This window comes from Triturus cristatus, chromosome 7 (genome assembly GCF_964204655.1).
Source record: "Triturus cristatus chromosome 7, aTriCri1.1, whole genome shotgun sequence".
Lineage (NCBI taxonomy): Eukaryota > Metazoa > Chordata > Amphibia > Caudata > Salamandridae > Triturus > Triturus cristatus.
In genome coordinates, this window is record NC_140590.1 from 1,167,365,672 (window position 1) to 1,167,384,584 (window position 18,913).

The following is an 18,913-nucleotide window of genomic DNA, read 5'->3' on the forward strand; positions in this document are numbered from 1 at the left end:
TGTGTGTAATTAGAATGATCTGTATTGAAGATAAGTGGGTGGCTGATCCTGCAGTGATAAGCACACAGGTTGGGGACTTAGTCTTAGCCAGCACTATTGGCTTCAGAGGCTTACATTTTTAAAAATGCGAGACCTTTTGCATTGCAAATGCTTGGTTTTTTTAGGTTTAGTTAATGTGGTTAATATTTTGCATGCTGTTGAACTGCAGTAGATGCGTTAAGTTTTCTGGCAGTAAGTAAACCTAATTTTCTGTGATTTCTTCAATTTGTTGATCATTCATTGATGTCTCCTATCTGTAATAAAAAAAAGGTTGCCTTCAGGTATTTATTTGCTATAATTTTTAATCAAATGAAAATGTTATCTAATAAACTATTTTGGGTTCTGAAATGGTTGTGGATTCTGTTTTTTGGCTGTTAGTGACCCAGTCATGGTGAAGTGTAGCTACTGCTCCAAATGTAAGTGTAACTGGTCTTCTAATTACAGAGCACAAACTCCGATTTGCCTACAAGGATAGGGACAGTTCCTCCTTCGTTGTCCCAGAAAACCCCTCAGGTAAGAAATCCAGGTTTATTCTTCCAACACTGGAGATTAGGATCGCCAGATAGCTCTGTGTGTACCAAACGTGTGACACTATTCTTACAAATTACTGTGATATCAGTTAAGGCTAGTGAAGCTAAGGTAAAAAATGCACTGATTGGTTACATGAAATGTCTTTAGCAGAAACTTAGTGAGCTCCAGTACCTACTAGAAAAGTGTTGGGGTGGACACTGTTTAGAATGTTACCTGTAGTAGTGTTGCACATATTTGGATACACTACTGTGTCTGAATTTGTAAGTTATTGAGAAGATGCAAGCGGAGTTGATAGATGTCGGTAGAGGGATTTTGGGGTCGGTCTTGTTGGCAGTGTTGCATTGAGATTTGCAATCTGAAGATTTAACCTCAAACAAATTGCCAAATGTTAAGTTTCTGTTGTCTTCTGAGCTTAAAGGTGAAACTTGTCCTTTTTTTATACTAGCATTAATATGTGAAGTGTGAAATTGATTAGGGTGCAGAGGAAGCTAAAATGGGCAAAAGGTTGCCGTATAGGCTGAAGCTTTAAGACCCTGGGAGAAAACTCTTTTAAGGTACAGATTACCGCCATTATTCTATAGTGTCGTGTAGGTGGCACTTGAGCCCAGTTCTCTTTTCTGGCTCATGCGGACAGGATTGTGGAACACTGAGCAGGAAGTTTGAGTTTTCGTTCCTTAGGAAATAGTTACCAACAGGCCTCGTGAAGAGGCAGCACGGCATCAGAAGATGAATCGAGGAAGAAATGCAGTCTGTCTCTTAAGGTTTTTGACCATGACTTATGCATAAAACTGGATATGGCAAGTTAAGGCAATGAACTTGAAGTCTTTCTTTGGCAGAGAGAACATTCCATTCGTCAGTGACAATCCTGGCACCTAGGAACACACTGTCTTCTGTGGGATGAATCATTAGCATCTTGTTTGCGAGTTCCAGGGCTGATAATTATCATACTGGGGTTCAAGCTGCCTGCTTTACTTGAATGAAAGAGGATGCCCACATTAATGGGGCCTTGAACTGGTAATGAATCCCACACACCAAGAATCCTGGGTGTATTTGATGACTAGAAGTCTCTCGATGATGAATTAAAGAATTTCCTGAAAAGTTAACATATGAAAACCCTGCTTCTTCAAGTATTAGTTGAACCTGCATATATGTATTTATTTGATATTTTTATAGCATAACTGCCATCTGGCTGCATTTGCAGTCTTTACTAGTTTAATAAACAATTGCAGGAAAATATATACTAAACATGTAAACATAGCAATTGTTGTGATATGAGATTAGGGGTTTGGCAGTGATTGGTATGTTATGTTAAAAAGTTAGGGGGATGGAGTACAAGCAGGGCAGTTGATTCAGTGATGGGTACAGTTGCGGAAATCTCCTCCAGGAATCATATGTCATAAGCACTGAACCCTCCTTCCCTTGTACAGGATCCTACGCAGCTTATTAAACATTTTATTTTCTGAAAATTAATATTCATGGGAAAGTCTGTTCAGTAGAAAGGTACGCCTTGATTAAAGAAATAATTGGTCAATCTTTTTCATTTTGAAAAAGAAGCCAGTCAAACCAAATAGTCTCAACTTTAGTAAAAAAAATTGGAAATCTCATGCTTTTCTTTTTTCAGTGTTAACAGATTTTCTGCTATAGACAGGAGAGCAAACTCTAGAACTGTGCCTTTGGAGACCTCACCCTTCCTCCTGTGTCATGCACCATGGATGAGGGGTCAATTACTTTGACTCCTGCTAACAGGATCCTGGGGCCCTGAGCTTGCTTTTTCTCTTTGGAAACCTTTCCATACATTTTCCAACTATTTTCATCAGACTTCCCTAAGGTCTTGGATTGTATTACACACCTTTTCTGACGAAAATGTATTTTCAGGAACTTTGCTTTTTGTGAAGTGCTCGGTCTGTGGCAAGAAGGCCCATTCAACCCCCCCATGACTTGTGTGTAGTGAGCCTTCTGAAGGAGCATTGTCACAGCCTCAGGCAGATGTTAAGGAAAACCCTGAAGGACAGGCAGAACATCTGGCTGGATGGTCTACAGGAGTGACTCCAGGAGTTTATTTCAGAGAGCACGTTGACCTAGTTTCCCAGGTGCCCTCATCAAGACACTGTTGCGGGATAGTGCCCCTTTTGCCATGATTACCTCCACTTTTTGTCTGGTATTCAATGCAATTTTCACAAAGTGCATTAAGTTCCTGCTATCCAGGTCCCCAGTTTCAGATCTCTTTCGTGAAACTGTATAATTGTTTCCCCAATTGGCAAAACCTTTAGCATCCCCTGTAAGTCCTTAGTAAGTGGTACCTAGGGCAAGGAGACTAAAGAGGGCCCCTAAGGACTACAGCATTTATTGTGCCCCCCTAAAGGACCCCTCACCTAAGTCCTACAGATTGCAGGCTGCATGTCATAGTGCAGATAGAAGTGAAAACACGACATGGCTCACATCCCTGTGTGCCATGCCTACAGACACTGCATGCCATATAGGTAAGCCACCCCTACAACCGGTCTTACAGCCCTAAGGTTGGGTGCACTATACTACATGTGTGGACATATCTGCATGAGCAGAAATGCCCCTGTGATGTCTAACCAATTCTTAGATTTCACAAGTTAACAGTGAGGCCATTTTAAGTACATGTGCTGAAAACTGGTAAAAAAAACGAGATGGCTTCACTGAAATGCATGGTGGTTGGTATCAAACACCTTGTATTAATAAACCCACACAGATTCCAGTGGTGAATTTATTAATGCATGCACCCAGAGGGCATGTCAGAGATGCCCCCTGATCTACACCAGACAGCCTCTGTTGTGCTGGCTGTCTGGTGTAGATCAGCCTGCCTCCACAGACAGGTTTCTGACTTCTATGGGGTGAGAGCCCACGCTCTCAGGTTGTCGGGAATAAAGCCTGCTCTGGCAGAGGGTGTTTTACATCCCCTCCAACAGGATGGCCCGTGAATTTGCATTCCAAGGCAGAGAGCTTCATAGGGACCACCGCCTTTGGTATGCGAATCGGGCTTCCCTCAGAGGTGAGGGGATGCCAACTCCCCTGACCATGGCCCATTTGGCACCTGTACAGGTGGGATTGGCATGATATTGCTGCCTAAAGTTATATGAAGATAAGTGATATTTTATAAATTGGTCGGGCTCTCCTTATTGAGTCGTGTCATTTTATTGACTGTGTCTATGCAGCAGATTTCTAACATTCTTCTAATAAGCTTAAGGCTGCTTGTGCACACTAGCCCCTTGAGGCAACTTGGAATTGCTACAGCAGGCCCTTTCCACTTAAAGGGATGCTTGGACTCTTTATATAGTATACCAAAAAGATTTACAGTGCAAAGAGCCAGCTTCCTACATCTGTGAGGGTGTAGGTCCCTAGAGAGAGACCTTTAGTGGATGGAGTACCCTCCCCTTCCATCATCCAGATCCACAATGTGAAGAGAGGTAGAGCACCCACTTGTTTGTAATTGAGGGCAGGGATACTGCAGTAATGTGCCACCCATTGTTGAAGGACAGAAGGCTTTCGCCGGCCAGACCTCTGTCAATGCCTTGTTTGCCTTAGCAACTGAACATCCAAAAATGGGTTTCTCGCTCAACAGATCAAAAGTTACTAAAAGCGCTGCAAAACCTGTTGCTGCGCTGTGGAGGGCCCTTCAGAATGGCGAACTTGGATAAGTTTCTGGTACTTATTGTATTTGGGTACCGAACTCATACTAATGAGGTGAACGTTTGCCAAGATAGTTTTAATGTGTAAAAATTACAAAAAACAATGAGGTAATACTATCACAAAATGCCGTACTCTACGATGCATAAACTGCCTTTCCTTGACACCTAATTTATTCAACCCTACAACATACTTTGCTCCTAAACTGCTGCATAATTCTAGTGGGCCTGATATAAACAAATGGACCGAGAAGAAGTGCAGGATGTTGTCTATACAACAAATATATCCTTTGTTGCATGTTTGCAATACATCTTCAGGATTCCCATTTTCACAGCCCAATAATAAACATGTATCCGAAATGCCTAAGATTTGCGGTAGGCTGTACTTAATTCCATTTGGGCTGGAGTCTGCACCATGACCTTTCTCAGAGTGTTGTGTTCAATAGCCTGTCTCTGGAGGCAGAAGACCTTTGTCTTCCCTTATCTGATAGACTTCCAGCTGCAGATTCCTTACCTTTGAATTTCCCAGGCGTCAAGATCCGGAAACTTTTGCTGAGCAGTACTCCTTGTGTGCGGCATCGGGTGGCTCCATTTGGCTCCGTATGACGTAGTCGGCGTCGTTCGCATCTTTTATGACGTCTTGGTGCCTATATAGGTGCGTGAATGTCCTTTATTTTCTTTCCGCGCCAGTTAAGCACAGATCTGGGAAGAGCTACCCCCTGCTGCTTTTTGCAGATTTTTTTCTCGACTTAGGGATTTTTTTTTTCCGGTCATGTGCGAGGGATGTCTTCAAGGAAGACAAATTTCAAGCCGTGCGGTGCCAGCCACCGCATGTCTGTCACTGTGAGAAAGTGCCCTCTTTCTGCATGGTTGCACCCACTTTTTGCTGATGTGCTTTGACTGAGTGTGCCCTGGGCTCCTGCTAATCAGATACCCAGGGCCTATGTTCTTTGCCTAAAACTGCATTGAAGCCTAAACCCAATTGGCATCTCTGGCCACAGGTCAGCCCCTAGTAAATGGTACCACAGGTACCCAGGGCACTGTGACAAGAGAAGGCCTTTAAGGGCTGCAGCACTTATTGTGCCACCCTTCGAGGTCCTGTACCCTTCACACACACACTCTTTGCAGGCTGTGTGTTGTGGTGCAGAACAAAGTGAAGAGTTGACATGGCACACATCCGTGTGCCATGCCTGCAGCCCACTACCATGGCATTGATCAGTCACCCCTCTAGCTGGGTGCACTACACCAGTGGTGAGGCTACAGGTGCATGAACCCTGTACCCCTACAGTGTCTAAATACATACTTAGACATTGTAAGTGCAGTGCTGCCATTAAGAGTATATGATGCTGGGAGTTTCTCATTGCGAACTCCACAGCACCATAATGGCTACACTGAAAACTGAAGTTTGGTATCAAACTTAAACCCACACTGATGCCAGTGTGGGATTTAATGACAAATGCACACAGAGGGCAACTTAGAGATGCCCCCTGAAAACTAACCCACCACTAGTGTCCAGGCTGAGTGGCTGCTTTCAGCTGCCACCACCAGACATTTTTCTGGACCCCTGTGTTGAGAGCCTTCTGCTCTCCCGGGCCTGAAACAATGCACATCCTGGGACAAGGTGCCAAGCCTCCTCCCCCAGTATGGGCAGGGTTCACGAAGAGGAAGCTTCAAAGGCTTGCTGCCTTTGTGAGCTTCCCCAGGCCAATTGTTGCTTTCAGCAACTGGTCCCCACTGGTTCTGAACCCCACTTTGGGCGGGAGAACCGGTGGGGAAAACAAGTGAGGAAGAGGTGTGCCCACCTCTGCCAACTCCACCCCTCAGGTGGGGGAGGCGAGGTGAAGCACAACTCAGTCCACGCCATCTTGAAGATGGGGGGACTCAGCCAACCAGGGACAGGCTCATGCCCCCTCCCACTGGCGGGTGGCATAGGGGGTTTACCCACCCCAGGGAAGGGACCCATGGGTCCCTGCCTTTTACCTACCTGTAACGCCCCTAAATCTGTTATTTAGGGGCACCCCTGAACCTGGCTTCCTCTGATCCAGGCAAGAAACAAGAAAAGGACCGAACAGTGCAGCAGCTAACAAGATGAAGACGCCCACTGACTTGGCCACAGCCCCACCGGCTTGTCTCCCCCCTCGAACCTGCTCCTGTGAAATCCTGGTGTGTCCTGCAGCCAGCAACCTCAAAACCCCGGACGACCTGCCTGCCTTCACTTCCAAAGACTGCTTCTCCTATGAACACCGGATTTGTTCAACTGCAGCCTCTGGCAGCAACCGGAGACTACGAATCTGCCCCACTCTGCACCTGCGACCCACAGCCTGAGCTCGAGTGGGCAAACGCAACGAAGAGGTTACCCCGGTGATCCTGAACTGAGATCTGGCGACCCCTGACCTGCCCCAAGCCTCCAGCCGACGCCTGCAGTCTAAATCCAGAAGGCCCCCCTAACCGTGACCAGGAGTTGGTAAGAATATCCAACTCCAAAAGGCACTCCTGCACCCGACGCCTCACAGCCTTGTGTGCCCAAACAAACAGTGCCTAACCAACCCCTAACTTCCCAACTTACCTCTCGAAGTGGTGGTTGCACCCAGAAGCACTTCGTCTCCCTGCCTGCAGTGCTTTTGCAAACCGGAGGTTCTCCTTTGGAAACAGGGCATTCGAAACAGCACCCGGCTGCCCTAGTGTCGCTGAGGGGGCACCATTTGGTGCTGATTTGTTTCCCTCTTTGCCCTGAGACTAACACCAGAAGCTTTGCTCCCCCAAACCCAGTGGCCTGCTTGCCAGCAGCCACCAACCAGTGGCACCCTATCCCCCTTTGGATAACATTGGGCCTCAACACTGCACCCGGCCACCCTAGTGTTGCTGAGGGTGTAATAAGAGTGCATCACTGACCCTGGGGGACCCCTGAGTCTGCCCCCAGAACCTTCACTCCCACTACCTAATACTTACCTAAAAACCGATAACCATATGTTCGAGGCATATGAGCTGCAGATCACACACTTAGGATAGTATATCGCCATCTGGTGTTGGGCTCGGATGCTTGCAGGTTGTTGTTGTCTTCGGAAGAAGTCTTTGGTCACGAGATAGGTGACTCCTGCCTTGGACTACAGTGCGCATGGGCATCAACTCCATCCTCAGATTGTTTTTTCCCGCCATTGGGTTCGGATGGAACTTTTCCACTCCGGTTGAAAATCTCAAATACAAGCTTTTCGAAGCGAAAAAACTTCTACAACTACATCGAAGCACCTTCACTCGACATCAAATCCATCGGCTCGATTCCAGACGTCGACGCGGGCTGCTGGTCCTATCCACGCCGTGAGGCCTACGGCTCATGGAAAGGACGCAGTTTAAAAAATGCCCCCAGTGTGGAGCAAAATTTCTGCACAGTGACCATCACAAAGTCTGCAGCCTGTGCCAATCACCGGAACACGACGAAGCCAGCTGTCCAGCCTGCGCAGCATTTCGATCCAAAAAGACCATTCGGGATCGAAGAGCTCGACGCCATATCATGGCACACAAACCAGCCCCGGAACCAGAAAACATCTTTGAGGATCCCGATGTCACGGAAGAAGATTCCGAGGAACTTCAAATCATCTCAGAAGCAGACGACCCCATTACTCCTGGTCAACGCGTGAGTACCCCTGCCCCAACCCCTCCAAAAGCAAAGGCATTGGTCAAGACTTCGCCAGCTGGCCTCAGTCGAGACCGAAAACACCCTTCGGAAGCCCCGCCTCCGGGCTCGGCTCCGAAGAAACATAAGCCTTCCGGTGGCTCGGTCCCGAGCAAACCGCATGTAATGGTACCCCCGGCACCGAAGACAAAAGACCCCTCGGCACCGAAATCGGATCCGACACCCTCTGCACCGAAAACATCGAGGCCCATAGATAAACCGGCACCGAAACTTCCCAAGCCGAAAGACTCAACTTCGGCACCGAAATCTTCATCGGCACCGAAACCTTCATTGGCACCAAAACCACCGGCTAAGGACTATAATACACCCCCTAAAGCCAAAGACTCGACCGATCCCCCAAAACCTCGATCGCAACCGAAAAAATCGGCGCCAAAATCTGTTCCTGAAGAACAAGAACTTTTCCATCCAGATCCAACACAAAAAAGGATCTATATGAATCCAAAGACTGGACATGTCACTGCAGTGCCATATAAGAAACGGAAACTGGACACAACACCTGCTCCAGTTCCTATAAGAAAGAAGGACTCGGCAACATCACCTATTCCTCCTTCCTCTCCCATACGACCTTCTACCCCACCCCCTCTGCCTACACCACCCTTACCTCTACCATCTCCATCACATACACCGCCTCCACAGGATGATGATGTCCTAGGGGGAGGGGGTGATCCTGGTGATCCTAATGATCCGTTCACGGATCCAGATACCGCACCATTGGATGATTGGGCATACCCTCTACCAGATATGCCTGACCCTACACCATATCCCTCCAAACCATCATCTCCAGATGACCACCTGGGGGGGGGGTTTGGACTACTAGTAAACAGGGCAGCACTTTACCATGGCATCACCATGCACTCCGATGCACCCGAGGAAGATTTCCTCTTAGACAGTACAAATTCTACCTATGATTAAAGGTGTCACAAAAGACACCACAGAAGTATTTAAAGACCCCGTCCGTGCCATGGTGCTTAACCCAAGAATTGAGAAAAAATATAGACCTGCCCCAGACGATCCTTGTTACATCAAAGGACTGCTCCCTCTAGATTTTTTGGTCGTTTCCAACGCAAGGAAACGCGCCAACTCCCAAACCACGGGAGATACATCACCCCCTGACAAAGAATCTAAATTATTAGAAGACTCTGGCAAAAGAGTAGCAGCACAAGCTGCTAATCATTGGCGTTTTGCCAACACCCAAGCCCTACTAGCACGCTATGATAGGGCTCACTACGATCAGTTGGAGAATCTGCTACAACACCTGCCAGACCAATACAAGACCCAGGCAAATGACCTTATACAAGAGGGAAAACTCATCTCAAATGCGTCAATTAAATGCGCACTTGACGCCGCAGACACCGCCACTAGAGCAATAAACACAAGTGTCCTCCTCAGACGCCATGCCTGGCTACGCATTTCAGGCTTTAAGCCAGAAGTACAAAGTACCATACTCAGCCAACCATTTAACCAAGAACAGTTATTTGGGCCAGCAGTAGACACTGCACTCGAAAAAATGAAAAAAGACACCGAGACTGCTAAGTCCATGGGAGCATTGCAGTCTCCACAACCACACGGCTCCTTTCGGCGCTCCTTCTACAGAGGAGCCTCCAAAAATATGGGAGCAGACACCTCCTCTACCTTCAAAACCTCTCAACAAACATCCCCCAGCAGAGGATATTTTAGAGGAGGATATAGAGGAAACAACACCAAGGGACAAGGTCGAGGCAATACCAACACTCGTACCTCCCCCGCCACAAAACGGTGACTTTCCTCCACTCCCCCCAGACCATTCCACTCCAGTCGGGGGAAGACTCAAACAGTTCCTACCTGTCTGGAAATCCATCACAACAGACAAGTGGGTAAGACAAATTATCCAGTATGGTTACTGCCTGGAACTCACCACTACCCCCCCCCCCCCCCCCCCCCCACACACACACATACCACCCATGCAGCGTTCCATGTCACCAGACCATCTTGCGCTCCTCAAACAAGAGGTTCTCTCATTGCTTCAAAAACACGCAATAGAACCAGTTCCCTTACATCATCAGGGTACAGGGGTATACTCACTGTACTTCCTAATCCCCAAAAAGGATGGGACTCTAAGACCAATACTCGACCTCAGGCCCCTAAATCTGTATATAAACTCAGATCATTTCCATATGATCACTCTTCAACAAGTGCTCCCACTACTGCAACAAGGCAATTTCCTTGCCACACTAGATCTCAAGGACGCTTATTTTCACATTCCCATGCATCCTGCTCACAGGAAGTACCTAAGGTTTATGGTGGACGGACAACACTGTCAGTTTACAGTCCTTCCATTCGGGGTGACAACTGCGCCCAGAGTATTCACCAAATATCTAGCAGTTGTAGCAGCGCATCTCAGAAGACAACAAATTCATGTCTTCCCATATCTAGACGATTGGCTAATAAAAGCCAACTCGTTCAACAGATGCGTTCTACACACTCACCAAACTATTCAACTCTTACACAGTTTGGGATTCACAATAAACTATCCCAAATCTCATCTCCAACCCTCCCACATACGTCAATATCTGGGAGCTACCATAAATACCTCCAAAGCCCTGGCATATCCCAGCCCAGCCAGAATAGCCAATATACAAGCTCTGATCGCAAAATTTCAAACCCAACTCTCTTCCAGCAAGAGTGTTCATGCAACTCCTAGGCACATCTCCTAGGACACACCACTCAGGGCAAATGGAGCACTCAACAGAAAGTGCTCCATATCAATTACCTGGAACTACTGGCAATATTCCTAGCACTAAAATCATTCTAAATACATCTCCACAACAAAACTGTCCTCATCCGTACGGACAACATGACAGCCATGTATTATATACAAAAACAAGGAGGCACACATTCTCTCCAGCTGTCCCGGCTTGCACAGAACATTTGGAGATGGGCCGTTCCCCAGAACATATACCTACTTGCAGAACACCTTCCAGGGGTTCACAATCAGATTGCCGATCTGTTAAGTCGTCAGACTCAACAGATCCACGAATGGGAATTACACCCACAAGTCCTACACCCCTTTTTCCAACAATGGAGCCAAACTGACATAGATCTGTTCGCCAGACACAAACGCAAAATGCCCAACCTTCGTCTCCAGGCTTCCCCACCCACAGTCGAAGGGCAATGCAATATGGATGAACTGGTCAGGCAGATTGCGTACGCTTTTCCGCTTCTCCCACTCATTCCATTCGTGGTACGCAAGCTCCGGCAACAGTCTCTCAAACTGATCCTAGTAGCTCCCACATGGGCACGCCAGCCCTGGTTCACAACGCTACTGGAACTCTCTAGTTCCACACCAAAAACTGCGCCTCTCCCCGTCCTTATTAACCCAGAACCATGGAGAAATCAGACACCCAGATCCAGGTCAACTGAATCTAGCGATCTGGCTCCTGAAGTCCTAGAGTTCGGTTACCTCAACCTACCACCAGGCTGCATGAATATTATAAAAGAGGCCAGACGACCTACCACTAGATCCTGCTACGCTGCAAAATGGAAAAGATTTGTCATTTACTGCACTAACAATGATATACGCCCACTGGATGCATCCATCCAGAACATCATTTGCTACTTACTACACTTGCAAAGATGTAATTTAGCATACTTATCCATACGTCTCCACCTAGCAGCATTAGCAACCTACTTACAAAATCGACAACACTTGTCACTATTTAGAGAACCTGCGATTTAAAGCCTTCATGGAAGGCCTTAAGAGACTTATTCAGCCCAGATTACCACCTTCCCCAGTGTGGAATCTAAACATTGTTCTTACAAGGCTCATGGGACACCCATTTGAACCTATGCATAAATGCGAACTGCAGTTCCTCACATGGAAAGTGGCTTTCCTTATTGCTATCACATCCCTTAGAAGGGTAAGTGAAATCCAGGCTTTAACCATACAAAAACCATTCCTACAATTACACCGCAGCAAAGTGGTTCTTAGGACAAATCCCAAATTCCTGCCAAAAGTAATATCTCCATTCCATCTTAACCAATCAGTTGAGCTACCAGTGTTCTTCCCAAATCCGGAATCGGTAGCCGAAAGAGCTCTTCATACCTTAGACGTTAAAAGAGCCCTGCTTTACTACATTGACAGAACCAAATCATTCTGCAAAACCAAACAATTATTTGTTGCTTTCTCTCCACCACATAAAGGCAACCCAGTTTCCAAATCCGGGATAGCCAGGTGGATAGTTAAATGTATCCAAATATGCTACCACAAGGACAAACGCACACTATCAGTTTCCCATAGAGCGCATTCCACACGCTAAATAGGGGCTTCCATGGCATTCTTAGGAAACATTCCCTTAGAAGATATTTGTAAGGCAGCCACATGGTCTACAACACACACCTTCACTAAACACTATTGTGTTGACGTGCAAGCAAAGCAACAAGCTTCTGTGGGTCAGGCTGTCCTTAAAACTTTATTTCAAACTGCTGCAACCGATACAGGTGACCACCGCTAGGGGAGACACTGCTATATAGTCTATCCTAAGTGTGTGATCTGCAGCTCATATGCCTTGAACGAAATATGCTACTTACCAGTATGCATCTGTTCTTGGCATGTAGAGCTGCAGAGCCACACACGCCCACCCACCTCCCCGGGACCTGTATCTGTTCCAGCAGCGTCTTACTTAGACATTACACATGGACATCTCTCTTTTCTACAAACTCCATTTCCCATCATGCTGAAAAACAATCTGAGGATGGAGTGGATGCCCATGCGCACTGTAGTCCAAGGGAGGAGTCACCTATCTCGTGACCAAAGACTTCTTCCGAAGACAACAACCTGCAAGCATCCGAGCCCAACACCAGATGGCGATCTACTATCCTAAGTGTGTCGCTCTGCTGCTCTACATGCCAAGAACAGATGCATACTGGTAAGTAGCATATTCCTTTCTCCATAGGATAACATTGCCACTTTATCCTGAAAAGTTTGTGTGGAGTTTTGAAACCTAAAGAAATTCTTTAAAATTGTATGATTTAACAAAAACGCTTTTGCTCGCCTGTTTACAGGAATGTCCCAGTGCTGTATGCGGGCATACAGCACTGAGTAAGAAAAGTAATCCAAAAGTAACTAACCTGCTATTTTACTGAAAATCCCATTCAAGTCTATGTACTGTATTTACAAGTGATTGCATTTCTCTGAAACAATACTGTAAGTCAAACCATAGTACATTTACAATTGCAATTGAACTGTTTTACAATCAGCATTTACTACTGTAAAGTATTTATTCCTTACCTGTGCCAGGCTTGCTTGGTTCTAGAAATAAAATAACTAAAAGAATATTCTCATGCAAAAACTATTGGTCTGCAGTTCAGTCTTTGAGTATGTGAATTAATTTGCTGACTGTGTAAGCAAATGCTTAACACTGTCCTCTGATACTGCCTTACTGCTCGACCACACTACCACAAATAGAGACTAAGGTTCTGTCTAATTTTACCTCTGCCTAACTTTGGGGTTCCACTGGACTCTGTGCACACTATACCTCACTTTGGTATGGTATATACAGAGCCAGCTGCCTACAATCACCGATTCCCCCACCTCCTCTGTCTCTGATCTCCCAAGCGTGACCACGATTCGTGCTCGGACAGCTGGGCCATGGCTCCGAAGGCCTTGAGGGAGCGGGTGAATAAGCTCCTCACGGGCCGGCAGTCGACACCGTCCAGCGAGACTCCACATAGGTCCTGATCGAAGATGAGGTGGTGGGACTGCTCCTGGAGCCCTAAGTCCTCTTCCTCACACTCTAGGTCAGAGGTCTTCAAACTTTTTTACTCTGAGCCCCCCCTAAGCAAAATGTTTTGAGGTCAGGCCCCCCATCAAATCTTTATGACAAGGATTGGGGGAGCGGGAGGGACATGGCTGCGTGCAGGGAGCGGGGCTTATGAGATGATTTCAGGAATACTTTTTCTATAGCTTATGAACTGCACCAAATATGAGACTTATAAAACAGCAAATGCATCAAACAAAAACAGATATCCCAAACAAACTGCTCCCCATAATTGCGGAGTTGTGAGCCTCTCACACTCTTTGACCCCAATGCAACTATACCTGCTGCACTAATAACTGCAGTCCTGGGTAGCAGGCTATCTCCTTTACCTCTTTTACCTCTTCCCCTTCATGATGGATCATCACTTCTGTCCTAATGCTTGAAAGGACAATAAGCTCTGATGCCCCTGTTTTTTAAAGGTAGACAGTCATAATTGTGATGCAGTGGGCCCCCAAAATCCCTGGGCCCCAGTCCTGCTGCATCTGCTCCTTTATGATAACCAGCAGTGGCCACTTACACACTTGGCAGCAGTACCAGCTTCACTAATGAATGTCCCTTTTAAAAAAAAAAACACTTATATTGTCCCCTACTTTGGGGATCTCGCTGAAGAAGCTGTCTCAGACCATTTGTAAACATAAAAATGAGTCTGCATACAGTGCTCCCTATTCTGGGCCTTCTCTTTGACAATATCTATGAATCTGGCTCCTTTCCTCTGTCTCCTAGACCAGTACTGTGAGGCCCCAGGGGTCGAGAGGATTAGGGCTCTGCATCTGATTGCAACCCTGCTGGCCTTCTACCTGCTACCCCATGGACTCAGCTTTCACAAAAAAACGGCCCCTGAATGGTTAATACTGACTTTGAGATGCCTCTGCCTGAAATTGAAGTGCGGGTGGTAGTGCAGAAAGTTAAAAAGAAACCATGGAATTATGAGTTTCTGCAGCAGCGTTTTCCACATAATTATCAGTGTATTGCATTTGCTACATAATCTGCAGATTTCAACAACAAAAAACTTGATTCTAGCTCAAACGGAACAAAAGTTACTTAAAGCGTGACAAAGTGTTCCGGAGCAGTGGAAGGCCCTTTGCAAAGATTGACTGGTAATCTTGTGGTTGCTTGCTGCTGTATTTCGGTGCTACACTGGTACTAATGAGGTGAAATATTTCCCCTGACAGTGTTACCGTGAGTTACAATGACAAAATAATGAAGTCATGCTAACCACAAAATGTGGCGCTTTGTGCCGCATAATTTACCTTTTCTTGCTGCATAATTTAATCAAACCTGCCGCATAATGTTGTCCTCTTCTGCTGAATAATTCCAGTGGATCTGCTTAAAGCTTTATGGTGGCAAAGATCTATTCTTTTTAAGATTTAATGTAAAGGAGTTATCAGCTGGGATCTTGATTAGTGGAGACACTTACAAAAATGTCTACATTTGATACAGTTTGATTACTTATTACTAAAAAGTATGTTTTGTAAGAACTTGCTTTATCTCAATCACTGCATCATGTTGCCGCTGCCTAGCTTAGAGTATGTAAACACTGTTTTAAAATAATGACTTGCATATTCACAGTGCTTTCTGCCACAGGCTGGGACCTCATAGCACTATATACAGGGCTATTGGAATTATGCGGCAGGAGAAGACAAAATTATGCAGCATGGTTGACTAAATTCTGCAGCAAGCAAAGGCAAATTATGCTGCATATTTTGTGATAGCATTACTGCACTATTTTGCTATTTTTACACTTGTTAACTTTGTCCTGTCCTTTATTGCCCCTCATAAGTACCACATTAACACCCACATATAGCAGTAAGCAACAGAAAGGTGACCAGTCAACATTTAGAAAGGGCCTTCCACTGTGAGGTAACATGTGTTGCTGCATTTTTCAATCTGCAAATTATACAGCAGATGATGGATTGTGTGGCAAATGCGGGAAAACCATAACTATGCGCTGTGAGTGCAGGGTGAGAATGAGGCGTGAGTTGTCTGAATGCAGGGTGAATTCCCAGACACTTTAAGTTAACCAGCATGTTATTGACGGGCGTAGGGTTCCAGATATAAGTTAACTATTGCTACTATGGAATTAAATCAGGGAATCGAGGGTGAAGGAAATAAATAATGTGCTGATCCTGCAACAAACTTCCAGTTTTATGATTAGGGTTGCCAGCTCATTATTTTGATGTTGCAGACGGTACAAAAATAAACAGTCACCTAAAGCCCTATTTTCAGCACTTATCTGTGCATACTTCGAAAAGCAAATATAAAGCACTTTTAAATGTGTTCTAGGGCTGCCTGAATGTTTCATGACTGAAAATAAAAGTAACAGACAAAGTCAAATTACAAATGAATACATACTTTTTTATTTAAGACCCTATTTAGTGTCAAAGCAAGGTCTTTGCAGGCTCTTTAAACATACATGGCTGGCCTTTTTTCTATTGGCAACCCTTTTTTATATTAATCTTCATGAAATGCATTTTCACACTACAGAAGTATATGTGAAATACAAATGTAAGGAGGAATAGGCAGAGTCAGGGCCCAGGGGGTACTGGAAAAAGAAGTAAAAAAACAGCCTCCATCACCAGTTTCCAGAGGCATGCAAATGGGCTTTAAAGACCTGTGAAAAACTGGGGCCTGCTGGAGTCTTAATAAGACTCCAGACACTGCCCAGCCGAGCCCCCAGCAGCACACTCACTGACCTCTGGCCCCACGACACTCTGAGGGCTTCGGAGTAAATGAAGACAGCCTGGAAATGCAGCAAATAAACATCGCTGCACTTCCAGGCGTCTTCATTTACATGTCCTTGCAGAGGCCTTCGTGCCCCCCTGGGAACCCATCATCGAGAGGTAAGGAGCACCCACGCTCTAGGGATGATTCCGACTTGCGCCGTACCCCCCCCCCCCCCCCCTTGACTCTTGCTCAAATAAGAGTTTTACGAGGCTATGCATCATATATTTGAGTTGAACAACCTCTGGCCCGCAGAGTCTGAAGGGGCCCCATCGGGTTCGACGCTGTCTGCTCCCGCTGCTGTGCCGGTGGTGCCTCAGGGATCGGATCCGGGTCGACACCTGTCGTGCCGCTGCAACCTCTCCCGACGTCACACCTGAAGTCTGTGCCTGCCGGTGCCCATCGGCAGTGCCAGCCCATCCACACCCCTGACGACACTGAGCCGGAACGACATCGTTCAATGCCAATTCCGACTTTGATTAAACCCAGAGGTTCTGTATTGTCGCCTGAACACTTGATGATGTACTAGGCTCAGTAGAGGAATGGGAGGGGTCTATAAACCCTCTGGAAAACCAGGACGTCTCTGTGGAGAACTTGGACTGGTATGGGGAACTTGGAGGCCAGTGGACTGGACACTTTCCCAGATACTGGTATGCTTACTCCGCCAACAATGGCTACGGAGGACGGGGTATCCTATGCCATGGTGGTAAAGAGGGCAGCTGAGGTCCCTGGACTGGGACTGCCCTCAGTGCAGGTGAGGACTAATCTCCTGACCGAGGTACTTCAACCAGGGGCTTCCACTTCCAAACCCCTTTTTTTCCCCCTTTAGTGAGGCACTTACGGATGTCCTTCTAGGCACGTGGTCAAACCTGCCACAGAACACAGGGGCCCCTCTGAATTGGACGATTGCACGCCACCATCGCCCGGCTACTGGTGACCCAAAGTTCCTCTGCTAACACCCCACCTCAGGCGGTTTGGTGGTCCAGGCCTCTACACCCCAAGGCGCATTCCCTTTTGCCGCTCCGGATAGGGAATCCAAGAGGCTGGACTCATTGGGAAAGAAGCTGTTTTCTTCCTCCAGCATTGCAGTCAGTGAATACTGCATTCTTATTGAGCCGTTTCTCCCATTCTCTTTGGGAGACGGTTGCATAAGTATTGCCACAAGTCCCGGAGAAGGCCCGGGCTGTGCTCTCCCAAGCAGTCCAGGATGGGAGAGATGCAGCATAATTCACCATATGGTGTGGCCTAGATAAGACTGATTCGTTGGGCAGATCGATTTCATAGACGGTCTTGAGGCGCCAAGCCTGGCTTCCAACAACTGGCTTATAGAGTGATGTCCAAGCCAATCTGATGGACATGCCCTTTGATGGAACCTGTCTTTTTGTGGAAAAGGCAGACTCTGCCCTGGTCAGGTTCAAGGACTCTAGCTATAGCCAGATCCTTGGGTCTCTGCTCTACCCCTCGTGGCCAGTCTTCCTTTCACCCCTTTTGGGGCTATGTAAGGTGTTTCCAGCCGTATCAGCCCTATTCCAGCCACCTTCCCACACCGACTGCCCAATCCGTGCATGGACGTGGACGCAGTGCATTCCGATCCCAGAATGGAGGCCAGAAGTAGTCCACCACACTGCCCCCAAAAGACGCCTCCTCCAAGCAATCCTAGGCTGACTTTGCAGTTGGTAGGAGAATTCGTCATCATCTCCCCCCCCCATTGGAGATCCATAACATCGGACAAGTGGTTCTTGCATATCGTCCAGGAGGGCTATTCTCTGCCTTTCCTCTCTTCCTCTTTCTGCCAATTCAGGTACAACTGACGGAGGATCATTTAAGGCTGATTCAAGAGGGAGTTACGGCTCTTTAGGCCAAGGGAGCTATAGAAAGGGTCCCAGCTTCAGAAATAGACAGTGGCTGTTGTTCCCGCTACTTTCTGATTCCAAAGAATAGCAAAAGGTTTGCGGCCCATATTGGGTCTTTGGAACGTCAATCTCTTCCTCAAGATGGAGAAATTCAAGATGCTCACTCTGGCTCAGGTCTTGTCTGCCCTAGACTAAAAAGACTGAATGGTAGCATTGGACCTGCAGGATGCGTATTTTCACATCCCCATTCTGCCGGGCCACGCATGTTACCTTCGGTTCAAGGTAGGCCACGAGCACTTTCAGTTTACCGTGCTCCCCTTCGTTCTTACCAGTGCCCCTCGGTGTTCACAAAGGTGAAAGCAGTGGTCGCAGCTCATCTGCACAGGTTAGGGGTGTCAGTCTTCCCCCCTACCTCGACAACTGGCTATTGAAGGCGTCCTCGCCCCAAGCAGTCATCTCCCACTTTCAGACTACAGCGGACCTCCTGCATTTGCTGGTTTTCTCTATAAACGTGCCAAAGTCACACATGACTTCTTCTCAGATGCTCCCTTTCATTGGAGCTGTTCTGGACACAGTGCAGTTTCAGGCTTATCCTCCTGAGCAGGGAGTCCAGGATATTCAGGTCATGAT

General features: G+C 46.8%; 1 protein-coding gene across 3 annotated transcripts in view; it reads left to right on the forward strand.

Annotated features, from left to right (window-relative positions):
• Positions 1-18,913, forward strand: part of FBRS (fibrosin) — a 460,820-nt gene that overhangs the window by 328,096 nt on the left and 113,811 nt on the right. For all 3 annotated transcript variants that reach the window (XM_085618447.1, XM_085618449.1, XM_085618448.1), the window contains exon 12: positions 484-552. In XM_085618447.1, the coding sequence (XP_085474573.1) occupies positions 484-552 (69 nt within the window). The remainder of the gene's footprint in view (positions 1-483; positions 553-18,913) is intronic.